General features: G+C 46.4%; 1 protein-coding gene across 1 annotated transcript in view; it reads right to left on the minus strand.

The window, feature by feature from the left end:
• dnah1 (dynein, axonemal, heavy chain 1) overlaps positions 1–26250 on the minus strand; it is a gene marked incomplete at both ends in the record, with an annotated part of 36693 nt that extends 10443 nt beyond the window's left edge. Inside the window, 62 exons of the mRNA XM_080548580.1 lie at positions 173–333; positions 617–766; positions 952–1071; positions 1245–1370; positions 1490–1621; positions 2331–2522; positions 2691–2858; positions 3006–3197; positions 3391–3576; positions 3832–3942; positions 4073–4264; positions 4746–4917; positions 5141–5349; positions 6094–6229; positions 6488–6684; positions 8403–8633; positions 8880–9058; positions 9305–9334; positions 9488–9661; positions 10172–10329; positions 10475–10635; positions 10740–10880; positions 11024–11125; positions 11246–11404; positions 11532–11651; positions 11774–11968; positions 12190–12367; positions 12745–12899; positions 13015–13106; positions 13208–13394; positions 13507–13593; positions 13718–13867; positions 13960–14073; positions 14330–14435; positions 14556–14744; positions 14906–15019; positions 15185–15348; positions 15850–15990; positions 16167–16346; positions 16752–16857; positions 17009–17130; positions 17273–17437; positions 17637–17849; positions 18256–18509; positions 18665–18863; positions 19093–19248; positions 19629–19770; positions 19937–20019; positions 20176–20295; positions 20791–21016; positions 21218–21417; positions 21578–21728; positions 22012–22310; positions 22766–22977; positions 23184–23341; positions 23463–23715; positions 23827–23988; positions 24098–24230; positions 24479–24635; positions 25016–25190; positions 25298–25370; positions 26047–26250. Coding sequence (XP_080404706.1) covers positions 173–333; positions 617–766; positions 952–1071; positions 1245–1370; positions 1490–1621; positions 2331–2522; positions 2691–2858; positions 3006–3197; positions 3391–3576; positions 3832–3942; positions 4073–4264; positions 4746–4917; positions 5141–5349; positions 6094–6229; positions 6488–6684; positions 8403–8633; positions 8880–9058; positions 9305–9334; positions 9488–9661; positions 10172–10329; positions 10475–10635; positions 10740–10880; positions 11024–11125; positions 11246–11404; positions 11532–11651; positions 11774–11968; positions 12190–12367; positions 12745–12899; positions 13015–13106; positions 13208–13394; positions 13507–13593; positions 13718–13867; positions 13960–14073; positions 14330–14435; positions 14556–14744; positions 14906–15019; positions 15185–15348; positions 15850–15990; positions 16167–16346; positions 16752–16857; positions 17009–17130; positions 17273–17437; positions 17637–17849; positions 18256–18509; positions 18665–18863; positions 19093–19248; positions 19629–19770; positions 19937–20019; positions 20176–20295; positions 20791–21016; positions 21218–21417; positions 21578–21728; positions 22012–22310; positions 22766–22977; positions 23184–23341; positions 23463–23715; positions 23827–23988; positions 24098–24230; positions 24479–24635; positions 25016–25190; positions 25298–25370; positions 26047–26250 — 9914 coding nt within the window. The remainder of the gene's footprint in view (positions 1–172; positions 334–616; positions 767–951; positions 1072–1244; positions 1371–1489; positions 1622–2330; positions 2523–2690; positions 2859–3005; positions 3198–3390; positions 3577–3831; positions 3943–4072; positions 4265–4745; positions 4918–5140; positions 5350–6093; positions 6230–6487; positions 6685–8402; positions 8634–8879; positions 9059–9304; positions 9335–9487; positions 9662–10171; positions 10330–10474; positions 10636–10739; positions 10881–11023; positions 11126–11245; positions 11405–11531; positions 11652–11773; positions 11969–12189; positions 12368–12744; positions 12900–13014; positions 13107–13207; positions 13395–13506; positions 13594–13717; positions 13868–13959; positions 14074–14329; positions 14436–14555; positions 14745–14905; positions 15020–15184; positions 15349–15849; positions 15991–16166; positions 16347–16751; positions 16858–17008; positions 17131–17272; positions 17438–17636; positions 17850–18255; positions 18510–18664; positions 18864–19092; positions 19249–19628; positions 19771–19936; positions 20020–20175; positions 20296–20790; positions 21017–21217; positions 21418–21577; positions 21729–22011; positions 22311–22765; positions 22978–23183; positions 23342–23462; positions 23716–23826; positions 23989–24097; positions 24231–24478; positions 24636–25015; positions 25191–25297; positions 25371–26046) is intronic.
• Between the last annotated feature and the right edge of the window lie 1450 nt (positions 26251–27700).

Genomic DNA, 27700 nt, shown 5'->3' on the forward strand with positions numbered 1-27700 from the left:
TTTATTCAAACAATGAGGGGCAATGTCAGAATCAACTAGACGCATGGGTGAAGGTGTTTTGTAGTATCTGATATAACACCATGTGACTGAGATGGTGATAGTGATGAAAGAAAGGATGTGATGAAAACAGCCTGTGGTCAGAAGTGGTAAAAGGAGCCATGGTAAGTGGTACCTGGGTGACAGGGTGAAGTTGATGAGGGTGACCTTGGTGGAGAGTTCAGGGGAGTAGTGTGGGTTGGGCAGCTTGGTGGTGATGTACATCTTGAAGTCATCGTGGTAGGGAATGACAGCATCTCCCAGCTTCAGAACTGTGCTGCCCTGATGCTTGTACGTCTAAGGGGCACAAACAGAAGAAGATTACTACTCAGCATTTACATTTAGAATCAGGAAAAGGAGGTTATTGGGTTGGGGTTACTGTATGCCAAGGTCAATGATTACAATCCTTACAATACAATGATGTACCATGATGTCAATGTCAGTGCAATATGATGATGTGTTATAGAAGATGATATCAGACAATCAAGAAATCCGGCTGATGATGGAACAACATTGCATTGACTGTGTTTTGTATTGACTCTGGTCAGTTATGTTTGTACTGGCTAGAATTGGTAAGGACCTGTCGCAACAGGACCGGTTCTAGAGCAGGGTCCAGCTCCTCTCCCACATTCTCCAGTAAGCAGGGCTTCCCAAAGAGAATGGCGTTCTCCAGACTGCGCAGGAAGTCCCGGTCACTCAGCTTCAATACATCCAATCCGTTGTCACGCTCCTGAGAAGAAGAAAAAAGGAACATGCAATGATTCAACTGTTCATATTTCTGTCCATTATATTTGTAAAAAAAAACACCAACTAAAAATGTGTTGTGATTGTTCACGATGAAAGGAGTGGCTCTATGGCGCCCTCTGTGGTTGGCATCAGGTAATGCAGAGGAATGAGCAGAGCAGAGATTCTCACCATGTTTTTCACCCACTTGTTGGCCTGTCCTTGTGGGTCAATGAACAAACACCAGCGCTGGGAATACTGAGTGATCACACCATTCTCCACAGACAGGTTGTCTTTCGGAAGCCCTGTGATCTACACACACACACACACACACACACACGCACACACACACACACACACACACAAACACAAAAGTTGAGTTGTTGCACAAATGTGTTTCCCTTACTTTCCACGGCTCATTCGATCATTCGACTGACTGTAGAGGATGTTGCATTGTGTTAGTCGTGGTTGAAGGCTGTTCTGACCTGCCAGGAGCGGATCTTGACCTTGTCCCCCAGAGTGCTGATGAGGTTGGGCTCCTCAGTGTGGGGGACGCCCAGCTCTTTAAACCTTTGCAGCCACTCCTCTGCCATGGAGGCCCGGTACTCACCCTGACAAAAACAATACAAAATATAGCCTCCACCTTCGCAGACATATGAATACATCACACATGAATACATCTTAGATCCAGGGGGCCTCATGGGGGGCTTTGCTGGTGAGCAGCACTCACAGTGAACGGTCCCAGGTAGGCCACGTATCCTGCTGCCAGCAGCACGTCTCCTGACACGTTATTGACCATGAACTCCAGGTGCTGCACCGTCTCCCTCCAGCGCACCTTCTCATCCGCCAGCCCTCCGATCAGCTGGACACACGTACAACGCACACAGACACAGGAAGCAGACATCACTCGTTGATCATCACTACTGAGGCAGTCATAGAACACAGAGCATCAGTTAGACTAGACAGTAACAACAGGCACGAGTCATTATGTCTGGAAGCCTTCTGTGAGGACGCAGCCAACAATGATAGCTTACATAATCACATGAGCTTCACAGAAAAAAATCCTGGCAGGCTGAGAACATAGACAAATATAATTACACAGAAATCTAGCTGGTCCAAACAACAGCGTATGGCTGAGATTGATTTGAACCTGCCCAGACAAAATAGAATACAAGAGTAGTAGAGGGAATTCGGGTAATCTGGGACATAGTCTGATTCTACAAACTGGTAGTAGTCGCTCTATGAGTAGAGAGGGCTGCAAGGGAATTTTCCTGGCTGCACAATGCACAGGTTTTTTGACCTTTGCCTGCTTGCGGCTCTGTCGTCATGTGATGCGCATCAAGTCACATCTTGTGAGAAATGCGCTATACAAAAAAAACTTGATTTGATTTGATTTGATAATCTGGGACACCTATAGGCTGCCTTCATTCTAGCCCTACTCCATTGGTTTAGCTTCTTCCTACTGGGACCACACTGGTGCTTAGGTGTCCCACATTACCCAATGTCACAGATTACCCGAATTCAGCCTATATGTGTGTTGTTCTCAGTAAAACTTGTTGTCTCTCTCTGACCTTGTCTGCCCGGACCAGGCGGTTCTCACACAGCTGGCACTTGTTGTCCAGGTCGTCCCTTTTGGCCAGGCAGGCTTGGTACTTAGCCTGCAGCGTAGCGATCCCCTCCTCCACCACCGCCAGCTTCTCTTTGGATTCGTCCAGGATGAGCTGGGTGGCAGCCAGGTCCTCCGAGGCCTCTTGCAGGGCCAGCTGCTCGTACACAGATACACACAACACAGGCGTTGTTGACAAAACAGTGCGGTTCACATCACGTAATACTGGAGCATAGTATATGTTTTGAACTTAGAAGAGAGTCTCTGTCTCGTATGAACCAAACGATAGTAGTAGTATAAATTAAATACAAAACAAAAGTCATACCCTTTTAGGCTCCACACCTCTGGCCACAAAGTGGTACACATGCATGGCTCGCACCCACTGGCAAATAGAGGTGCAGGCCTTGGACACCTTGGCTATATTTGCCGGCTGGAACTCTTCATTATCGATGTAGGGCTGCACTAATTTGATCACGGAATCCGGGATGTTTTCCTAGAAAGATCAGATTAGGGCCAGCATACCAGTTTGATCAGAGACTTCACATTCTGATAAATGTACGGTATCCAAACCACCAAATCAGCTGAAAGAAAAAGGCTCAAATACAGAAAACATCCTGATTCCTGTGTATCTGAAAAGTACCTTGTCAAATTTGAAGAGGCTGTCCAGGAACTTGCCCGGGTCCTGCAGCAGACCCTTCCCAGGCTCCCAGTAGTCGTCCACCTTGGTGCCTGGCTTCTCCCCCGGCACCTTTTTAGGCTTGATGCCTCTCATAATGCACATCGCCTCAATGACCAGCTTGACCCCGTTAGGAGGACGCTGCATGGCGCGCACCTACCAGGACCCCCAGCACCACAATGAACCCATTAGAAACAACAGCAGCACTCATAAGTGAAGCCAACACAGATCAAAATGCTGGTGAAAAGTACTAGCGATAAGCACTAAGCATGAGCACTCCACGGTCCTGGCAAGCAATTTGACAAGAAGAAGGAGCGATCGGAATAATATGAGAAAAAAACCCTGTTACCTCAACGACGTCGTTCTTGTTGAGTGATTTAAGGCTGGAGAGGGCAGCCTCCAGGGCGGGCAGGGCTTCGTCCAGGTCCTTCTGGGCGTCTTCAGCGATGGCCTTGGCCAGAGAAGCTTTTTTCGAAGCTTTGGCCTCCTCCGCCTGCACCGCTGTACGTGTCTCCTCTGCAACCACCGTGTCTTCCTGTCAAAACACACACACACACACACACAAAGTAAAAACAACAACTGCATACATCCTTCTTTCGTGTAACGTCAGAGGTCCAACTCGGTGTCGCGTAGCCATGCCCGCATCTCTGGTTCTAGGTCGAAGAGGCTGGCTTCTGAGGGTGGTCTATATAAGGGGCAGATGGTGATTATGTGGTCGGCGGTCTGCTCTGGGATACATCCTGCATACATCCTGTACAAGCAATAGTAGACACTGGAGATACGTCTTTACCTTGATCTTCTCCATGGTGACCACTGTGTCCTTGGCAGCTTCCTCCAGCTGAGGCCTCATCATCTCCAGCTCCTCCTGCATCTTACTCACATCCTCCGCTGTGCTCAGAAGCTACGCTCACACACACACACACACACACACACACACACACACACACACACACAGTCACACAGTCACACATAGAGCAACTATATTTTGAGGCAAGAAATATGGACCCAGAACCCAGAATGACGGTCTTCACCTTATCCAAACCGGTTTTCATGCGCTGCCGGGCACTGTGCAGCTCCTGCTTCTTGCGGCCAATGAGGGCAGAGAAGATGGCGAGCAGCTCCAGGTAGCTCTTGGGCGTGACGTAGTTGTAGCGGGACAGCTCAGCTAGGTACTGTTCACACTTCCTGGCCACCATCTCGTGGATCGTCACACACATCATTATCTAGACAGGAACGTAACACAGCAGGGTTCCTACAAGTTTCAACAAGTCGAATTTAAGACCTTTTTAGAGCCTTTTTAGACCTCTTTGAATAGGATTTTAGACCTATTCGCGACACCATGTGATAGCTTTTTGTCATCCTCGAGGTGATGAAATTAGGGATTTCACTGCCATACAGACAAAAAAGGAAGCGAATTGGCATTTTTTTGGTTCCAGCTTGATTCATTTCCGCATAAATAGATGTGGTCAGCCTGATTTCCTTGCAGGATCTCATTTTTAAGACCTAGCACCTCATTTTTAGACCGAATAACTGAAATGTAAGACCTTTTTAGGCCTTATAATTCAGATTGCTGGATTTTAGGCTTTAAGGCTTTTTAAGTCAGGCATGGTGAGGGGTGGCTGATCTATCTGTGTGTGTGTGTGTGTGTGTGTGTGTGTGTGTGTGTGTGTGTGTGTGTGTGTTTGTGTGTCTGTCTGTCCTCACCAGCCCTTCCATTACGGTGGGGCTGGCCTCCAACTCTGGCAGCTCGTTGAGGAAGGAGGCAGCCACAGACTCCAGCGCCTCCTTTGGCCAGGCGCTGAACCAGTCTATAGTACAGCAGGTCACCAGGGAGGGGAACTGCCTCAGCCGCGCACGGAACACCTCCCCTATGGGACTACATGGGAGAGAAGAGAGGGGGAGGAGAGGGGAGGGGAGGAGAGGAGAGGAGAAGGGAGGAGAAGGGAGGAGAGGAGAGGAAAGGGTGGAAAGAAGAGAACGGAATGAGGGTTGAAAAGAGGATCGTAGAAGACAAGAGGCTCAAATCATCAATCGGCCTGTTAAAACTCAGTGAACGAGTTGGATAGAGTCATGTGTGAGTGATGTTGAGTTGCGCTCACCTCATGCAGAGCACAGTGTGGATGTTGCTGCGGACCCTCTTGGTGTAGGCAGCCATGAGGTTGGGCTTGGTAGGCTGCTGGCCCTGGTCCAGCACCACGGGCTTCATGGTAGTCAGGATGCGCTCCTGGTCGTCCACAGCGTACAGGTTGGGCACATCTCCAGAGTTCAGGATGTTATTCACGTCCTCCAGGAATGACTCACTCTTGATCTGTGGTAAAAAAAAAAAAAACACACACACAGGGATGTGTGTTGTGGAAGAAAAACCCTCTCCTAGTTTCTCAGTAAACAATCCAGCATAATTACATATTCAATAATCAAGTAACCAAAGTTAACTTTGAGCTTATTTATTCCAAATTGACAGGAATTCTTCAATACACCGGAATCAACGTATAGAATCACAGAGTGTTCCACACATTGACACAGTCAGAGAAAATAGACAAAGGCTTCTTCTCTTCAAGATAACTTTTATAGCCAAATCATTCCTTTACTTCACTTTTCTCTCTAAATCGTTAAAACATTATGTAGGCTTTTACCTCTTCGTATATACATCATAGATCTTAACCTGTCGTCTCTACATATAGAAATCCTTGGGTTCCAACTCTTCACCCCACAATACATTAATCATAGTTAACTTAGTTAACTATAGTTAACTTCTCTACCTACGCTCAGGACTCTTATTAGGTTATCTGCAGCACATAACATTCAGAAGAAGCCATCATTTGAGTTTCAAGTCAAACGTTCACTATACATAAGTCTGTATGAAGGTTAAATGTTGAGTATTCACTATATATATTATTAATAATTGAAAGTATGAATATAGCATTAATAATCAGATTATCAATTATCTTATTCTTCCCCAGTGTGTGCATGTGTGTGTGTGTGTGTGTGTGTGTGATTACACAACTCTGAGTGAGTGTACAGTATGTACAGTAAGCGCAAAAAAGGCCCTCACCTGTGTATCTACGAACAGGAAGGTAATCTGCACGTTCTGCAGGCCAGCCTTCAGCATGATGCTCTTGATGTCCTCCCTCCACTCTGCCTGGCCGTAGTTCTTAGACAGCTCGATTTGGAAGCACTCGTAGTCGGACCTGAGGGGCCAAATAGACACTGTGACCACTGTGAAACACATACAGCGCATAAACTGCTTACAGTGAAAGGATCTAAGGTTAGACTTGGACCATTGGAAAAAGCTAACCCTAAACCCTAACCCACGGCTCTATTTAGTGTGTGATACGGAGGACAAGTCTCGTCCATTCAGTCGGTGGTGTGAGAGTTAAAACAGGGATGTGATCAGGAGGAGTAGCGTGTTTTTAGATAGCAGTGTGATAGCAGTGTGTGAGCCTCACAAGTGGGTGGCCAGCTTGGTGAGGGACTGGCGTCCGCTGCCCCCCACCCCCAGGAGCAGGGCGTTGCCCAGGGGCTGGCGCAGGATGCGGCTGATGCGGCACACGTGTTGGATGGCGTCCATGAAGAGCACCAGCTTCAGTTTGCTGGTGCTGATCTGGTTGTAGTCGTCCATGTACTCCTCTATGACACGAGCCAGCTGTGGGAGACAAATCAGGGAAAAAGGCTTAAGTTATTTGTTCTGAGTGGGGCAGGCCCACTCATATAAACATGTTTTATTGGACATACAGTGAAGACAAACAGTAGTAGTGGTGGTCTAGTGGATAGTGAGTTGGACTTGTGATCGGAAGGTTGTGAGTTCAAATCCCGCCTGAAACCACACCACTACTAGTGTGCCCTTGAGTAAGGCACTTAGCCCTCAGTTACTCCAGGGGGAATGTCCCTGTAATTCGTAATTGTAAGTCGCTTTGGATAAAGGCGTCTGCTAAATGGCAAAAATTTAAATTAATTAATACAAACAGGAAAGTAAGGAGAAGAAGGGAGAGAGGGCATATGTGTGCACTGTAGTCTGTGATGCTAGAACACTGGCCCACCCCAGGCCACACACAAAAAAAGGCTTAATTTCTAATGATAAAATTCAGATGTAAGACGAAGTACCCTTTTTAACCAAAGATCTTTATATGGGCTATAAGCAGGGGTGCACATAACTGGTGCGCCAGTGCGCATGCGTCGCCAAAATGCATGCTGCGCGGAAGATCAGCGGCATGAACGCGCTCTTGCGCACCAACAGCTGGGAGCGCTGGGAGAGGAATTTACTTCCTCAAAATCCACCTGCTGACTGCTGACTGCTGCATCACTGCAAGCCCCGTAACGCCATCACAACGACCACGGCGACTCCCCTCACGAAAACATTCGGAAAGTATCGTAACTTGTACTTTCATTCCGCGTATCGCGTATCGCATGGTTATCACGGTTATCACGCCGACACGTGACAATTCAGTCCCGAACGACTCGTCGCTAAAAGGAAAAACAACACCAAGGAACTTCACGTTTATTTTCTCTGAAGCTTTCAAACGTTCAGACGTTTGTTTTACAGCTTCATTATCGCACCTAGACCCCTGACCCAGGGAATATGGTTGGGAATTCTATTAGAAAGAAAAAAAAGACTTTGTTGCACAATCAAAATAATGAGCTATTTAAAGTGATAGCCTAACATCCTCTACCATGGTTGAAATTGAGGACAGTGATAACTTACAGCAGTCAAGAGAGCAGTGATGATGATGATTAAGCTTGTAGCATAAATAAATGCTTAGGCTGTAACTTTTTGTTGAAAAGTTGATTTCAGTGTTTACAGAACAGAGCAGTGCTTAAAGAGATGTCAGTTGATTTCATTGTGTTTAAAGAACAGACATTCAGTTAGTGCTTAAAGAGATGTCAGTTGATTTCATTGTGTTTAAAGGAGTCTGACAGACTTTCATGCTTAAAGAGCAGTCATTTGATTTTGCATTTGTTTCTTTTGTTTTGCACACAATCATTTGTTCGTTCATCTTTATTTATGAATAAATGTCGTTTTGCTAATATAAGTTATCCATGTATCCCTTTTTTATCCATCCTGTGGGACGGTGTCGTGACTCGCGAGCTCGGGGAGCACCAAGCAGCATCCCTAGGTGCTCCTCTGAGCACTGGCCCCCAAAAGTTATGTGCACCCCTGGCTATAAGTCAGTGGACCCTGAGAGACAGGGCTTATGTCTCTAGAGAAGGCCGAGGAGAGAGTGAACTGTGCAGAGAATAATAGGCATTTTAAGATTTCCTAAGATGCTCTATTGATTAATGGCTACTACTAATGGCGCTGACAGTATCACTACTATACTGTACTACAGCTACAGACATTTGGGATTTTCTATAATGAGGCCTTACTTTGTCCTTGTCCTCTATGAGCTGGTAAACTTTGTTGTCTGCTCCTGGGACCATGAAGTCTCCGAACAGGACAGGCTTGCAGGGCACGGCCTCCTCGAAGCTGCAGCCCAACTCCTCGATGCGAGCCTGCAGGAGCTTATCAAACCAGTCACGGTCCTCGACGCTCACCAGCCGGTCCTGGAACACCCGGCAGCTCTCGTGGTACCACAGCTGCAGCAGTTGCACCTTGTCCTGGTGGGAGACACAATGTTTGAGAATAAAGTAACACAAACAACATGTCATCCGTTTAAAGGGTCTTGTAGTGCCTAACACTTTTCTGTATGTTTCTTTATGTTCAAAGGGTATTACACACACACACAAACACACACACACACACACACACACACACACACACACACACAAAACATACCTCAGATGACAGTAGAAGTAGAGGTACATAGGATTTCTAGAGCTAGAGGCTACAATCATGTACCGTACCTCGATCTTGTTAGCCTCAGCCATCAGGATGCCCTGGAAGACCTTGGAGAGGTCCCTCAGGTTGAACGTGTAGTGGGACTTGGCTGGTGTTGGCAAGAGCTGGGACATGATGGTGGAGTAGACAAGGATAGTGGCGTCCACCAGAGGTCCATTCAGAGGTTGGATCTCTGGAACTGGTTCTGAGGAGAGGGAGGGGGATTGGAGAGGGAGGTTATAAAGGTTTATTCAATACTTATTTTTGAATTTTTAAATAGCCAGTGCAATTAAACACCCTATTATATCTTATCTGTACTATACTAACCAATAATTCACATACAGTAAATCACTCAAGACAAAATGCACATATACCACATTTCTAAAATGTCAGTCTTCCTATTTCACTCTCTCCCCTTCCTTTCCTTCTCTTTTCTCTCTCTCTGACTTACGGCCTGGGTCTTTTTTACTCATATTTCCATCTGTAAAAAAGCAAACACTTAATTAGAGATACTTGCAACTTACAAGTAACCATCACAAACACCTCTTTTAGATGTCAGGAGATGTTTGGTCAACCACTTCCTCTCAACCCTAACCCATCACTTGGATTCACTCTCACTCTCAGACAGACTCACTCATCCAGTGGCCCAGGATGGTGGAGAAGATCTTCTTCTTGCTGGCGTCCTCCATCTCGGTGAAGGAGAGGAAGTTAAAGTGACGGGTGAAGCGCTGGGTGATGGGGTTCCTGCCCCCTCCTGGGGGTCCCATGGCGCACGCAAAGTTGATGTCCACTATGTGCTTAAAAGTGCCTGCAGAACAGACCAGGGGGGAGTCAATGACTGAATCCCAATACTCTCACTTTAAGGTTGTTTTTTCAGAGACAGTGACATACTAAAACGTCTCTGTCTTAATGGTAAAAAGTTGTCTCAATGAGACCAGAGTGAAATCCTATCCAGAGAAGGATAGGGGGGTAGTGGTGGTCTAGTGGATAGTGAGTTGGACTTGTGATCGGAAGGTTGTGAGTTCAAATCCCACCTGAAACCACACCACTACTAGTGTGTCCTTGAGTAAGGCACTTAGCCCTCAGTTACTCCAGGGGGAATGTCCCTGTAATTCGTAATTGTAAATCGCTTTGGATTAAAAGCGTCTGCTAAATGGCAAAATTAAAATTAAGTGTACTAGCAAAATATCCATTATTTGATATAAGAAACAAGTCATAGTGAAAGTGGCTGGGCATCACAGGTGATGTAGGGTAGTGCATTGACCTCAAATGATTGATTGGCTTATTGGTGCTGGGGTCATGGATCTGTTCTCCTCACCTATCTGTTTCCTGTCATACCAGCCCCCATGGTCCATCCACTGGCGGAGCAGCTCAATAGGGGGCTGGGCCCCGTATGTCTCCAACATGGGCATGTTCAGGTCATCGATGAACAAGATAAAATACTTCCCCAAGGGAGGCCCAAACACACCCTTACGCCTGACGGACAAAGAGAGACAGACACACACATATTCCTCCTGGGTAAGTGGTCATAAAAGGAGTGACACTGATTCTAGACATGACACACCGAGGATCATGTTTGGTCAATACTGACAGAGAGACACATCTCTGGATGAAGGGGTACCTCTTGTCCAGCTTGCTGTCAATGTAATCCTGAGTCTGGTTGGCGGAGGTACGGGCAGAGAACATGAGGAAGTGTGTGATGTACTCAGGGGGCATGTTCTTCAGCAACTTATCAGACATGGTGAGGGTCTTCCCTGTGCCAGTCGGACCAATGCACAGCACCTGATCAACCACAGAGCCGCTGGCTTAGACCAAAATTCGACTCACACAACCTTTCAACATGTATAGTAGTGCAGAGTTCAATATGGGAGATACTGGTCACTTACAGGCTTCTTATTGGACAGCAACATGTCCATCAGGAAGGACATGCGCATAGTGTCCGGCGTGGACACAATGATGTCAGAGTAGCTGGTCTCGGGGGTGATGACCACTTCCTGAGCAGATTTCATCCAACTGACCCAGTGCACCTACGAAATACAAGACATCCCATTTAGCACTGTACATTATTCTTTTATTCTTCGGTCCGAGAAGTGATCAGGGATATTTTTGCTTAGCTACTCAGTCTCTGAGGTATTTCGTGGACATCTGCAAAAGTGCTCACATTCCCATTCTTCCCTCTCTCCTCGTCCTCTTCTTCCCCCAGGTAACTGATTCCTGCATCATCAAGGCGGTAGTCATACACCAGGCCCTCCTCTGGAAAACACAAATGAATCTGCAGGAACGAAAAAAGAAAAACAGACACAAAAACAAACACACATTAGATAAATGACTTTCATTTTGTGCTTTCATAAAGACACACCTTTATGTTGACAGCCTAATTCTAGGCTCTCACCTTCTCCTCTGCCATCTTGCCCCTGAGCCAGGCACTGAAGCGCTGGCAGCTGTCGGCGTCCCCCGTAGCGCCCACACTCCACACCAGAGAGAAGATGAACCAGGGCTCAACCACCTCCTTCAGACGGGCTAGCTTCTCCTGGGGGGGTGGCCTCTCTCCCTGCACAAATCCATACAGACAGACACACAGAAACGCAATATGTTTGTGTGGTGTGGTGTGTGTGTGCTTCGATGAATGAAAGTCATGAGTCATGAGTGTCTCTCTCCTGTGTTTGTGGCCCACTGACCTCTCTAGGGATGAAGGGCTGGAAGAAGCAGTCCAGCAGTTTCAACAGGCTGCAGGTGAGGTTGCTGTCCATGGAGGAGATCACCTCTTTCACTGATTTCCGCACAAATGTGATGGAATCCTTTAGAGAGATGCAAACACACAGACTATATCTAGACAATATTCTCTACCACAAAAACAACGAGGCCCCCTCTCCCTCTCTTTCTCTCTCTCTTTCTCTCTCTCTCTCTATTTGTGCGTTACCTGGAGGAACCTGGTGAAGAGAGAGTTGAGCTGGTCTGTGTAGGGTCTCAGAGGACCAGGGATCCTCTTCAGCCAGCAGTCAGTGAAGGGTGTGAGACCCAGGATGCTGGGCTCCAGGTACACCATCCCACAGCGAGACACTGTGGCTGGGGACGCCACCGCCAGGTCCTGCACCTCAAACATCATAGTCATCACCTGGAGGGGAGTACACACACACACAGGCATACACACATTACACACACAAACATACAAGTACACATACAAACATGATCATACATAGGACATAAAACAAAGCATATTAAGACTGTTAACCAGATACAGTTTAAAATACTCATTTTAAGACAAGCGTACTGTATAGTGGTGAATCGCTTATTCTAAAAGTGAAAGACAGCAGAGCAGAGGAAAGGCTTTCTCACGTCTGAGAGTTTGATGATTTCCCCCGAGCTCAGACAGAGTTTTTTGTTGTCGTCCAGCACAGTGTTCATGTTCTCGATCCACACAGCGTCCACGGGCCCGTCGAACATGTACCACTTTCTCTCCTCATCCATGGAGCACGCTCCACCACGGATCAGAGAGGACAGGATGCCGTCGGTCCTGAAAGTAGACACAGGGAGGGAGATAAGACCTGGGTGTACTGTGTGAGTGTGTGTGTGTGTGTGTGTGTGTGTGTGTGTGTGTGTGTGTGTGAGTGTGTGTGTGCGTGTGTGTGTGTGTCTGCGTGTGTGTGTGTCTGTGTGTGTGTGTGTGTGTGTGTGTGTGTGTGAGCATGTGAGTGTGTGAATGTGTGAGTGTGAGTGTGAGTGTGAGTGTGTGTGTGTGTGTGTGTGTGTGTGTGTGTGTGTGTGTGTGTCTGCGTGTGTGTGTGTGTGTGTGTGTGCGTGCGTGCGTGCGTGCGTGCGTGCGTCTGTAACATCATTTGTACACTCATCTTATCTGTGTTCTCAGTGTATCAAAAATCAACTTGTATTCACCACTCGTGTGTCAGCACGTCAAACTCCCCGTAGAGCTGTCCCATGGTGATGGACTTGGGGTTGAGGACGTATGTGTGCACCACCTCATACACACCACCACTCACTGAGGGCTGGCCCTTTAGAGCCGTCATAGCCGCTCCTAGGATCTCATAGCACTGACACACATACACACATACCGCCATCAAACACATGGCACTTGTACATAACACCAATATGACATTTTTAGAAACTCAAAACACACAGACACGTGCTGGTGGGAAGAATCCAAACCTTGGTTTTGCCAGAGCCTGAGGGTCCCACCAACATCAGGCCATGTCTCACAACAGTGGTCTCATACAGCTGTATACACTTGGTGATGTATGCTACATTATCACAAGGGGAAAGAGAAGGCATCACTACAACATTTTGACACATGTTGAGTGGGTGTTCAGCACACATTCTGCCTGTGTTCATTCATACGAACCATCGACATCCTTGAGATGCTTCTTGGCACAGACGTTACGGATTGACTCCTCCAGGGTGCCGTAGTCGATGGGCTCCTCCTTGATCTTGGGGAAGAGGTCGGACACGATGCCGTTAAAAAGCTTGAGGTCATCTTGGAGGAATTTGGGAACGTTGACATCTCGTATAGCCCGTAGACAGATCAGCTCCTGGTAGTTAGAGGAACGTGTTTGGACATGTTTGACTGATGATCAAAATCCATAGGCTAGTCTCACTTTTAGGTGTGAGAATGTCTGATAGCACAAACACACACAATCTAACCTCATTCATATCAGGGTTCTCTCTCTTCAGGTTTCCAGCGGCAGAGATCACAGTCTTCACAGCTCTCATACCAAAGTCATAATGATCCTGCAGACATACAGGAGCAAAGTGTCCAACATTTCACACAGAATTACATTAGTGTAGAAACAGGATACTGATTAAACATAGGAAAAGCTGAGGTACATGCTGTCTGTGGCCAATAGGGCCGCACCTGGGAGCTGAGCTGCTCTGAGGACAGTTTGAAAGTGGTGGTGATCTTCTTGGAGAGGACTTTGGCGTCGCTGAAGCCAAAGGAGTAGAGGGAGATCTCTGCGATCATGGCGTAGTCAGGGACCATCATAGCTACAGGACGGAACAGGGCCTGGGGACACAGAGGAACCGCTCAGTCCGTTCTCTCATGACAAACTGAGGGGATGTGAATGGTTCAACTACTATCAACAGCATGTACCGTACCTTCAGGTTGTCTGGTAGTTCAGTGCGGCCAGCATAGCCAGGGTTCATGGTGATGAACACAGCACAAGAGGTAACCAGAGGGATTTCTTGCCCCTCAAACACAAAACGCTCCACCTGACCATACACATACACACACACAGACACAGACACACACACACACACACACACACACACACACACACACACACACAGACACAGACACAGACACAGACACAGACACACACACACAGACACACAGTCACACACACAAACACACACACACACACACACACACACAAAATAGGCTAAAACAGCAGCAGAAGAGATACACACATTATCTACTTCTGAAAATTCCCATGTGTATACAGTAGTATAATAATTAATAGCTCACCCTCTGCTGCTGGGCTTTCTGGATAGTGGTGATCTGTTGCGCCACCACAGACAGCACCTCCACATCAATACGATTAAACTCATCAAAGCATGCCCAAGCTCCAGAGCTGTAGGAGGGGGGAGTCAAATCATAATCTGGGTCAGATCTGGGTCAGTGTTCTACCATATATAAGAACTTAGAATAGAACATAGATATACTTTTTTTTTTCAGGTGACTTTAGTCTCACCTGGCCAGCCCCTTGAGGAACTTGCCCATGGCGATGAAGTCCAGCTGGTCAGAGCAGTTGAACACCACAGTCTGGATGGCCAGAGCCTTCCCCAGGTCTTTCGTCGTCTCGGTCTTCCCTGTACCCGCCGGACCTGCCGGAGCCCCGCCGAACTTCAGGTGCAGCGCCCCTGTGAGGGTCAGGTAGCACCTGAGAGAGGGAAGGAGTGTGACATGTATAAAACACAAAGAGGTGGGAGGTAGTAAAGCGTGAAACTGCGACGAATTTAGGCTACGGTGGGAAACCTTCAGGCACTTCCTTGACATCTTAAAGGTATTGACTCACACACACAGAAACAAAACTACGCTTACCTGTCTGTGAGTGGGGTGATCACCAGGCGTCCTGAGTTCCCCAAGTACTCGTATCCATAAAGGAACTCCGCATTCACTGCTCGGATGTACAGGTCATCTCTGGCCCAGTAATATCTACGAACAAATACTCAACGAGTGAAATGTTTTGCCATGTTTAGTTTTGCCATCTATGCACAATAGTTCATGACTCTGACTTTCCATGAACAACTAGAGCCCATTGGACGAGGAGCAGCGAAGAACATGCACGGTGTCTATTAGGGGTAGAGCAGCAAGTCAAACCTGAGTTGGCTGATCCACTCAAAGTCGTTGACACTGGAGACCCCCTCCTCTACCAGCTTCGCTGCCACGTCCTTGGCGTGGACCTCTATGACGATGAGGGCAGAGAGCACGGCCCTCTGCATCTTAGACAGGCGCCCTCGCACCAGCTCCACCAGGTCTCCCAGCTGCACCCAGGATAAGATGAGGACACTTTCAGTTGTACACTTATTTTTTTTTACAATTTACAGGACTGTAACCAGCACTCAAGTTGAGGGGAGATGAGGGGGGATGGCATCCCCACTGAAATAAAAACGGTCAAAATCATCCCCCTTCTAAAACTGCCATCCCCCCTTTCCATCCCTTATGTCATTTTATCAATGAACGTGGTTACTGCTATTTCAACATTTAGTTTTGTGCATATTGAGTAAAATACTGTGGGCGAGGGGGCACGCACACATGCAATGACATTTTTACCAAGTCACTGACACTGAAGTCACTGACGCTGTGGGGATGCTAAAATTGTCCCCATATGATAAAATCCACCATCCCCCCTGATTTTCTTTTACAACTTGAGTACTGTCTGTAACAGACAATGATGTCGGAGGCATATCTGTGAGTCACGATTGTTATTTCCTTGTTTATGGCCTATCTGGTCTAGACAAGCCTTAGGGAAACTACTCCCACACCTGGGTCTGTAGCTGGGGGTAGAGGCGGTCAGCCAGATCTCCCTGCTCCAGTGACTCAGACATCTCAATAGTCCAGAAGGTCTGACAGCCGGCGATCACCACCTGCCCCGGCCAGGATAACACCCACTCTATACGTGGAATCTGGGGGGGGAAGGGGGCGGGGGCAGGGACGCAGACATCACAGTTGTCACATGGCTTTGCAACACTGGGCACAGAGATACTACATCACATCTGACTGACTGTTGATTTGTATGTGTATGTGTGGCCTGGGACCTCCCTCTGTTAGGTTCCAGGCCATGGGTATGTATGGGGCTGACCTGTGGGTAGACCTGGAGGGAACGGTTGATGTTGTCCCTCAGACTGGCCTTCATAGACAACTCCACCTCCCGCAGCCAGTCCTCCACATTCCCAGAGGGCATCACTGGCAGACACAGCATCACTTCCTCCCCCTCACCAGAGTACATATGAGTGATCTGCAGGTCTGACTGGAACTTAAGCTGCAGGACACAGAGGAGAAGGTGATTTAGAATGCTATGCAGTTATGTTTCCAAAAGCATTTAACACTAGAACAGCCATGAGGGTGTTACTGTGAGTAAAGAAAAATGTTTTATCTTTGCACTCTATCAAATGTCAGGACCCTCCTTTCATAACTTTTCCTAGATATGTGCGATCTACCACCTAGTATCATTGCATTTTCTAAATCACATCAGGATAAGCTAGCATGAAGCTATTTTGAAGTTTTTCTGTGTAGGAAGCAGGCTAATTTACAAGACGGCCAACTAGTGGTCGTTGTGTGTAAATAGCAGCTTGAGCATTGTAAAGAGGCGGCTCTTTTAGTAGGTAAAAAAGGCACGGCTGTTCTAGTGTTAAGGGGAGCAGGGAGTAAAAGAAAGATGGCTAACCCGGGCAATGTTTTCAAAGCACTTGCGAAGGTGGGGCTGAACTGCAGTAGGATCTTTGGTCTGGGACAGAATCTCCAGCAGCTCATCATCTGACAGGAAATAGAATCTGCACAAACACAATCAAAGAACCAATCACACAGTCAGTTTTTAATAATTAATATAATTATGATATTAGAATGAAGTGAAACACATTGTATAGTTGCATGGATGTTATATGTCATATTACAAATGAGAGCGTGGTCATGGTGACAGCCTACCTGGGGAAGGAACCACGCTTGGTCTCCAGGTATTCACTCAGACCCTTCTGTACCAGCTCTAACAGTTTATTACAGTCTCTCAGACTTTTCAACAGATGGGGGTCTGGACACAGGTCAATCACCTACAGACACAAACAAAAACGCAAGACAAACATACACATCAATGCACAATACCACATAGTGGCTATAACAACACCAAAACCAAAATAAACCTAAGCCTTGTGCTGTGTATTGCCATTTTGTTGTGATGTGAAATATCCTCACCTGATTGTTATCGTTAGCGCTCTTCATGACGCTCCTCCAGGTGCGCTCCATGGTCTGGTACCTCTTGCCCTCGACAGGAAGCTGGCGGTTGATGTCTTCAGAGCTGAAGATTGGCTCCAGGTAGAGCCAGGAGCGCTGACATGTCAGCCACTCTTCCAGCACATCCTACCAATACCACCAGAGGGCAGTATAACAACATCAATAACATGGCAACAAGGATCTTGTTACTCAGAGAAAATCCAAAATCAATGCGGTAATAATATCTTGTTAAAAGGGGAGAAACTTCGGGCCTAAGGCACTATGCACTATGTTTGCCTCAATGCTTGACTCCTGATTGGACAATAATGTTTATTTTCTCCTGTACCTGAGTCATCCTGAGCTTGCTCTCCCAGGTGCTGATGCGGTCCTCGAAGGCCTTCTTGTAGGGTGAGAAGGACATGCTCTGGGTCATGACGATGTGGTCGTCCAGCAGTTGGGAAGCCTCGTCTGGACTCTTCAGGATGTACGTGCCTGTCTCTTTATAGGGCAGCACCTCGAAGGCCACTGTCGACCACTCATGCTCCATCTTGTTCAGAGCCTGCGTAGAGAACACACATATTATGAACCAACTGCATCACTTAGAACAAACGACTCACACCAAGGTTTCAAAAAGATCTGGGAGAAGAAACGCTGGGAAGAATGGTGTATAGATTTAGCCAATATATCAGATTCTTCATGATTATTTTGTATATAATATGTAACGATGTATCCTAGATTAGACAAATTCTGTACTGATTAATTCCCATCCCATGACTTCATATCTGTTTTATTGTTTTAGATTTTTTTTTATACTATTGTGTTATTAAGTATGTTCTCTTCTTGTAAACAAGCTCTGTTTGTTTGTGAGTTTCGTGTATCTGAAAAAGAAAGCCCTGAGAAATACAGATGTACACAAGAAAACACACACAAATACAGACTTCCTGTACAATAATGCAATACAGTACCTGCTCGATGGCATACTCCTTTCCTGCCACTTCAGCCACACGGGCGATCTCGTCCACGTGGTCCTGGAGGCCCAGTTCAAGGCAGCGGGAGAAGGTCAGGCTGGCTTTGGGCTTCACGTTCATGTGGATGCGATCGTTCAGCAGCTGCCAGTGGCGAGGCCGCATCCCAGGGTTCCTCAAGCCCTGGATCAGAGGGATGTACGGACGGAAGTCCTCAATCTTCCCTCGGATGAGTGATGCCACCTCCAGGCAGTCTAGTAGGTTGATATAGACGAGAGAGAGAAAACACACAGGGAAAAACAATGTTTAAACAACTATTCAAATCAATTCTTAACCATTCCAAAAATCACAATTGAATTCTCCCTGCTGGGTCAAACATGTCAGGGGTGTGTACTTCAGCATTGCTCACCTGGAATGTCCGTGAACTGTTTGACACACTTGTGCATGGTCTTGAAGGCATCAGTGACGTTACGCTCCAGCTGCTCTGGGTCGATGCTGGACAGCGGGTCGTTGAGCCAGCTCTCTTGCCAGCGTAGCCATTCTGACGTGGTGGTCCACAGGTCTTTGAAGGGCTGGAAGTCCCTGGTCAGCTTCTGCAGGCAGTCGTACTGCAACAAAAATACACAAGGCCACACTGTCAGTGTGAGAACTGAGAAGATACACTACTTGGGGTTTTTTGGGACAGAAAAACTTGAGTTTCTATAAACGTTTTATAAACTGAGAACGGACAGTATATAAAACATAAAGGATTCCTCCAGGTGCAAGCTTTGCATGGAACCTGCAGATGATTGTGGGTGTTTTAGCGGGTGTTATGGGTAGCAGTAGTGTCAGACTTACGTTGGTGACAGGAATGCCAAACAGACGTTCGCGGGAGTTGAAGGTCTGAGCCGTGGCCTGGGACTCCTTCAGCTGCTTGCCCACACGCCGCACCTCGTTGGCCACCTCATGAGCTCTGCTCACGTCCGTGTGGCCAGAAAAGCCAGCAACCGCCATCTGTAACAATATAGGCTTTGCATCAGCTAATCGGGATCCTAATAAATCAAATCAAAATCAAATGCTCTTTTTTTAAATTATTAATAATAATAATAATAATAATAATACATTAGACTTGTATAGCGCTTTTCTATACACTCAAATACGCTTTACAAACTGAAAAGATTGAGTAGTAACAATAAAAAGAAACAAAAAATAAATATAAGAAAGTATAGGGGTCTAATACATTTTTTGATTACTAAATCTAAGTCTAAGTGTCTTTGTAGGACAATCTACTCTGTATACTGCAATTACACCTAGATTTCGGACAGAGAAGCGGTGAACAAGCAACGCTCATTACCGTACATACTAATTAACAAGTATATTCAGGAGCACAGCACCTGCAGAGAGTCCAGGCGCTCCAGGAAGATGTTCTGGTTGGCCAGCTGAACCTTGCTGAAGCGTTCTTTATCCTCCACGTGCTGAGCCGATACCGTCTCCATCTGGGCCACAATCTTATGTGGCCACGCCATGGCTGTCCACCTACACAGAGAAAGATCCAGAGGGATAATCTCTCACTAGTCATTAAGCATTCAGATTTAGCCACATTCATAGTCACTTCATCCCCAACTCTCCTTCTACATGGCCCATCACTCTCACTCCCATACAACATGTCTGGTAAGTGATGGTAGTGATAGTGAAGCCTTACTTTCCACTGAAGTCCTCATTTGACAGGCTGTAGAAGAACTCGTCGATGAGCTCATAGTCTGACATGGCTTTAGACAGAAGCTCCTGAGGAAAGTGAGGATGGATAAATGAGATCTACTTTTACATGATGGCCTATGGAGTAAAGCTCAACAATGGCTGTGTGCTCTGCAGATGGGTTGAATCGTGTGCATTTGTATCTGTCAATATAAAACCCCTATGAGGTTTTGGATTGATCTACACCTCATGGGCCTTGAGCTGGTCTGGAATCTGCTTCATCCATTCACGCTGCTCCGCCAGGTCCTCAATGCTGCTGGGCTTCTCGTCCAGCTTCCTGCTGATGGCCTTACACTCTTCACATGCCTGAAATAAATACACACACAGGGTTCCTACACGTTTCAACAAGTCAGATTTAAGACCTTTTTAGACCTTTTATAGACCTCTTTGGATAGCATTTTTGACCTATTCGCGACATGATAGCTTTTTGTCATCCTCGAAGGTGATGAAATTAGGGATTTCACTGCCATACAGACAAAAAAGTCTGAAGGATAATTAATATAAAATAAATAAGTCCCATAATTACTCAAAAGCAGTTGATTAATTTCCGCGTAAATCGATGTGGTCGGACTGATTTGCTTGCAGGATAAGCTCATCTCATTTTTAAGACCTAGCACCTCATTTTTAGACCGAATAACTGAAATTCTTGACCTTTTTAGGCCTTGTAAATCAGATTGCTGGATTTCAGACTTTAAGGCTTTTTAAGACCAGCGCGGGAACCCTGCACACAAGTAGATTCACTCATACTTCTGTTTCCGTTTTCTCTAAAAAAAAACTCTCCCATTCAAACTTAGGACTTACCTCTTCCACTTGCTTGCGCAGTTTGAGGGCGAGCCTGTCGAGCACAGCGTTGGCCAGGGCTCTGCGTTTCTTGGACAGGCTCTGACGTACACTCTCTACACTAACAGTGAAGGGCCCGATGATGATGTAAGAGGGGAGGGAGCGGTCCACACGCTCCTTCTCCTTCAGGTGCTGTACCACCTCCTTCTTCACCTCCTGGGGAGTCTGCTCCTCCTGGCTGTTTGCCCTGTGACACACACACACACACATACATCGACATGCACTGCATCAGAGCTAAAGCCTACTGTTGGTATTAGAACTAATAGCTATTGCAATAGCAGTCGTCACACCGAGCAAGACGACTAGTAATAACCCTCTTGGGTTCATGGAGGTGACAGCGAAGGAGGCAAAAATGAGAGCCTGTCTCACAAATACAAGTTGGGCTTACTTGAGGAAAGTGTCGATATCTGAGTTGTGCAGCTCCAGGTGTTTCTCGTATTTGCAGGCGTAAGCTCTGAGGGGTATGGCTGCCTGGCGCAGGGCAACACGGACCCTCTCTCTCAGCTCTGCCACCGCAGGCTCCCACAGAACCACCGACTCCAGCACGGGAGTGCCACTGATGAACTTCTGAATCTTTTGCACAACAAACTACGAGAGACAGAGGCAGAGTTACATTATCATCATTATCATCATCATCATCATCATCATCACCCATCATCATCACTATACTAGAGAAGAGCATTACTAATCAACACAAACTTTTCAAAAGCCTTTGGGTCTGCTTTGAGGCATGTGCAGTATATCTTGCCTTGTCCAGTTGGGGCACATTGTGTGTGGACAGGATGCCCTTATCAAACAGGGCCAGGACGGAGGTCTCAAACTTCTCCAGTGGAGTGCTGTAGTGGACACCGGTCTGGTCCAGAACCAGTTCCACCAGGAACAGCGGGTTCCTTTCGGGCCTAGACATAGAGAAGCTTAATTATCAACACGTAGGCACAGTATGAAAAAACCTTCCCGAATATCAACTATTAGTGAGAGTGAGGACACTATTTAAAGGAATGGGAGATAGAGAGAGAGAGAGAGAGAGAGAGATATAAAGAGAGAGAGAGAGAGAGAGAGAGAGAGAGAGAGAGAGAGAGAGAGAGAGAGAGAGAGAGAGAGAGAGAGAGAGAGAGAGAGAAAGAGAGAGTTGGATATGATGGATGTAGGTACTGTAGATCGAAAGAAAAGGTGATATCTAACTTGTAGGGGCTGTTGATAAGGTCGGAGCCCCAGACAAGCTCCAGTGGGCAGGAGAGTGTACTGTGGCAGGCGTCCAGCAGCAGCTGAGCGAAGCTGACCATGGAGCGCTGCACCAGGAAGCGTAGGGAATCCTGCATGCTGTAGCGCACCAGAGTCATGAGACTGGACAGCTTGGACATCCTGTACACGTCCCAGCGCGACACTGTCAGGCTGAACCAGCCAGGCCCCACGTCCCTCAGGTTGGAGCGGATGCCGTTACACAGAGTGGTCACCCACGAGTCCCGCAGGAACAACTGCACCTGGGAAGGGGGGCGTGGGAAGGGTTAGGTTCACGGTTCCTACAAGTTTCAACACATCACATTTAAGACCTTTTTAGACCTTTTTTAGACCTCTTTGGATATAATCTTAGACCTATTCGCGACACTATATGATAGCTTTTTGTTGCCATACATTTCACTGCCATACAGACACAAAAGGAAGCGAATTGGCATTTTTGGGGTTCCAGCTTGATTCATTTCCGCGTAAATAGATGTGGTCGGACTGATTTCCTTGCAGGATCTCATTTTTAAGACAGAGCACCTCATTTTTAGACCGAATAACTGAAATTTGGGACCTTTTTAGGCCTTACAGATTGGATTGCTGGATTTTAGACTTCAAGGCTTTTTAAGACCAGCGCGGGAACCCTTTAGGTTAGGGGTTTATGATTGACAATTTGTGGAATGTGGAATACCGATCTGGTATGATTGGTCAATACCTGTGCATGTGTCTGGGATTGGGCCAGCTCAAATTCTTCTAGGCGCAGTGCTTTGGTAAAGGTGACGTGGAACAGACTCATGGATGCCACTCTGTTGCACTCAGCCCGCACTTTGGACAAGACACACACCACCTCGGGCTTTGTCAGTAGGGAGTGGAAGGCAAAAGCAGCGCGGTTCTTCTCAAAGGGGTAGACGGGGACAGACACGAAGCCTATGGGACACACACAGAGTACAGTGTGTAAGAGGTGTCAGCACGGGACAGACTTTAAAAACTGTTTCCACACACACACACACACACACACACACACACACAGACAAGCACGCACGCACGCACGCACGCACGCACGCACGCACGCACGCACGCACGCACGCACGCACGCACACACACACACACACACACACACACAGTGAGCTCACCTTTCTGGGGCACACGCTCAGGTTCTTTCTGAGGTAGGGTGATATGGGAGAACTCCTCTGGGCTGGCCATCACCACTCTGTCAAAGCTGAGCCGGTTCATGGAGCGATCATACTCCAAAATGATCTCCCTTTCCAGCTGGACGATACACTCTTGTAGCCTGCAACACACAGCATATTCTAAGGGTCAGAAATAGCAGCACTGGAAGTAACATTCTCTCTATACAGATAAAAATGGTACAGAGAAAAAGTATAGTAATGACAATGAGGGCTGTCGCTCACAGTTCGAGTCTGAGGCCGGGTGTGGAGAGGGCATACTCTTTGACACGGGCAAGGCTCTGGGTGTTCAGAGACGGCGTGCCACTCCACACAGGCATACAGTCCACAGACAGGTGGTAGAGTAGCAGGGCCTCTGTGTTCTCCCTCGAGCGATGGGCAAACTGCACCCGCTGGGCAAACAGAGAAGGGCTTTCTGCGCTAAACAGCAGCCTGATCCTGGGGACCCAGTACTGAGTGGCCATCAGCGGGTACACACCTGTCAGAGACAGGTTGATTACAGTACAGATTAGAAATCAATCAATAACAAACTCTATACACACTGGGGGGGGAAAAAAATTAATAACAGTGTTTGACACAATAGGTTTACCTTTTAATCTCTGTCCTCCATTCAGGACAGGTTTCCCCTTGGTGTCTCTCACTCTGCCATTCCTGTCAGCCTTCTGGACCAAGTAAAGAGCTTTCTCCTGGCTGTAGTCAAGAACCCCAACAAACTGCCAGCTGTACTCCAGGGTGGGGCATTTTGGGTCCTCTAAAAGGAAATTATAATTAATTCATATTTTCACAATGAAAGATTGTGAAAATATGAATACAACAAACAGGCTTAAAAAACAACGGTATCTTATTGTAAAAATGTGTACCGGGTGGAATTTTGTCTGTGTTGGGCAACAGGGCTTTGGCAGGTATGGGTGTACGATCGGTTGATCCTCCCTCATAGCCCAGGGCAAGCCAGTCTTGAGCGGTGCGACAATCAAACTCCTCATTGTCAAACACCTGGGAGAGAAACCCAGGAAAGATTAGGGTGTAAGACTACTTACATATTATACAAATCACTCTCAGCTGATGGATCAAATAAGGAAGAAGACCTTTCCAAATGAATTACATTGACTAGTCGCTTAATCTAACGACAAACCATAATGTCATGTATTCAAAGGCATCTCCATGCACAAGGCTACATTGCGCTGCTCAGGGGACATCTACCAGAGAAAATAGCCAGTAATGGCCACGTTTAAGGGGCTCACCTCCAGAGGCAGGTAGGTAGACACAGGTGGCCGGGGATTCTCTGGTGTGGTCACATGTTCCTCACTGCTCTCGTGTCGAGGCATAAGCAGGTTGGAGTCAATCCCTTGCTCAGTCAGGAGCTGAGTAATGTCAAGCTTCAGGTACTCCCTCCTGCGCCTGAGAGGAAGAAAATGGATTGACTTATTATATAGCACCTTTATCCAAAGCGTTTTACAATGGCCTCTCATTCACACACCAATGGCGGCAAGCTACCATGCAAGGCGCCGGCCCGCTCACTGGGAGCAATTTGGGGTTCAGTGTCTTGCCCAAGGACACTTCGACATGTGGCCAGCCGGGGCTCGAACCACCAATCTGCCAACCTTGCGATCATTAGACGCCGGCTCCTACCTCCTGAGCCACAGCCACCCCCAGAAACATGACATAGTATAAAGTAATCAACCTCATTATGATTACGCTGTCAATCAGCTCTGTCGTGGTACAGAGGAGGCCTAGGTAATGGTTCTGTTTTGAGTTGTGGTCGTTACGAACACACCCACCTCTCTATCTCTATCTTGCGTGGGCACTGTCCAGGCAGACTGCGGTATGGTAACTGGACCTTGGTTGTGTATCCTCCAGGAGAGAAGTCGCTCAGCTGCTGGTGCTGGGTGGTGGGTCCATGCCGGTCCCTCTCCACCAGGCTGTGTAGGTCAGAAGGTGTCCGGAAGGTGGTCACTTAGGAGCAGAGTGGAGACAGGTCATGAGAGGGAAGATATACAGTACTTGCTCTAACACAAATAGTTGCTCTGTTGAGTGGCTGTGGTGTAGCAACATAGTCTCACCTTTAGGACTGTTGGACTCATAGCCAGCTTGGCACAGTAAACTTTGTTGAGTCTCTGGTCCCACTGTGTAAGACTGATACATTGATAGGTAGTTATAAAAGGGTTGTAATTAATAGGGATGCTCCGATTTATCGGCCACCGATTTAAATCGGCCGATTTCACTCCAAATGACTCGATCGGTGATCGTCAAAAATGGCCGATCGCAAAAAACGATCTTTTTTTTAATTTTTTTATTTTTTTTCCTGGGGAAGACAGATAACTGAACAGAAAACATAGGAGGACGTAACAGTATGTAAACCATGAAGGCCACGTTTATGATGTCTTTTATACAGCCATATCGACTGACTTGGGCTTCAGGCCCTAACTGGGTGATAGGCCAGACCTTTACTATGCCATAAAAATGGGTCTGCGTTTGCTTGGTGCCTAATGGATCAAAACTTTTGTCTAAAAAGCAAAAAATATTTAGGCTATCCAGTCAGTTATGTATTTTTTTAAAAATCGGTATCGGTATCGGTATCGGTTGATCTTGAGGAAACAAATCGGTGATCGGTATCGGCCCCAAAAATCCAGATCGGAGCATCCCTAGTAATTAACATTCACTGGGGAATGACACTTTTTTCTTTCTTTAGCTAACATATTAGCTTTTCTGTTTACGTGTGTGTGTGTGTGTGTGTGTGTGTGTGTGTGTGTGTGTGTGTGTGTGTGTGTGTGTGTGTGTGTGTAAATGTTTACTGTATGATTTACGGTACCTGTAGTCTGGGTTTGGCTGCTGTAGTGATGAGCTCAGAGTAGTATCCTTTTTGCTCAACCACAGGGTACTTTCTGGCATGGGGGAGTTTGCTCCTGTGACTTTGTAGTGGGGGCAACTTGTGCTCTGTTGCTTTGCTAGGGGGGTGTGGTACAAATACACCAAACCCATGGGGATGGCTTTGGAGCATCCGCTTTTCCTCCATGATCAAACATACATCTGTGTCAAGCTGTCAGACAAGAAAAAAAAAACGAATATACATCTCAGGCATTAATGTACTATGCATTTCCATAACAGTTCCATTCTCCTGCTAGTATGGTATTGTTGTCAGTTGTCAGGTGGTTATAAGGTCATATTTCCAAAGCACTCGTGTTTCATGCAATAATACTAACTACACTTACAAGTTCCTGAGCTGACAAACATTTTGCTAAACAAACCAGAAATTGCATAACAGCAAGCTAGCAGAGTTTGCAAATTAAGTGCATAATTGCCAATTGGAGCAAACATACCTTTACGAGATGAAATCAGTTTTGAGACATAAACCTTGCCATGTGAAGTTTCTTCTAGCCTAAATAAAACCGTTTCTATTTTTAAATCTCGGTTTCCAAGTCCGAGGACGCGGCAACGGTTGTCAGGGAGGTTCTCCTATCAAACAGCTGGGGGCGCCAGAGATCACGTGACCTGTTGCAAAAGTGAGACTGGAGGCATCTGATACATTGCTACTGTAGAAAAAGCGGCTAATATGCTGTACAATGTGATATGCATATGTGACATATATATATATATATATATATATATATATATATAGATTACATATATATGTATATATAATAGCATATGTAATATGCTAATATGCTGTACAATGAGGAAAAGTCAACAGGTAAGTGATGTTCTTGATAGTAAACAGATTTTCAAGGCCTGCAAATGTGTAAAAAGGCCTCGTCTAGTCTGTTTTAAAAGCAATCTGTTACTTCAATAATACATGTAGCCTATTGCATTTCGCACAGCATAATCCTCAGTAAAAGACTTCATTCTTTAAAAATAAAAATAAATAAAAAATGCATATTTAACAATGTCCATAATCAAACACACAGGTTAAGAAATGCAGTGTAGTAAAACGTTAAAGTGCAGTAAACATGCTGTCCCCCACAATTGTTTATTTAATTAATTATCAGTCTGACTTCTTACAGCTTTGCGTTTATTTGATTTGAGATAGGCTGAAAAGTCTAATTAATTTACAGTATTATCTGAAAACAGTAAATTGGCCAAAAGGTGCGGTCTGAGGTACGCTTTCCTCTTTGCACTATATCATGACGTTTTCAATCGCACCATCAAGAGATTAATCAATTTAACCTCGAACCTTCTAACAATCTCTATGGCAAGACGCACCATTCACCCACGTTTCGTCAAATTGGGCCAATCAGTGTCATGGCATCATTCACCCAGTCGTCAAAATTGTCTCAGTGCAGTCGGTGATAGAGAGTGTGAACGGACAGTCGGTGATAGAGAGTGTGAACAGACAGAGTTTTGTGGCACACGAACAGACAGGGACCGATCCATAGTCCCCTCCTCGATTTCATCGTGGGAGACAAGAAATTAAAATAGAAAAAAAAATAAGAAAAAAAAACAAAAAACGTATACAAACGTCACAGAGG

This window comes from Nansenia antarctica, assembly GCF_963989245.1.
Source record: "Nansenia antarctica genome assembly, chromosome: 18".
Lineage (NCBI taxonomy): Eukaryota > Metazoa > Chordata > Actinopteri > Argentiniformes > Microstomatidae > Nansenia > Nansenia antarctica.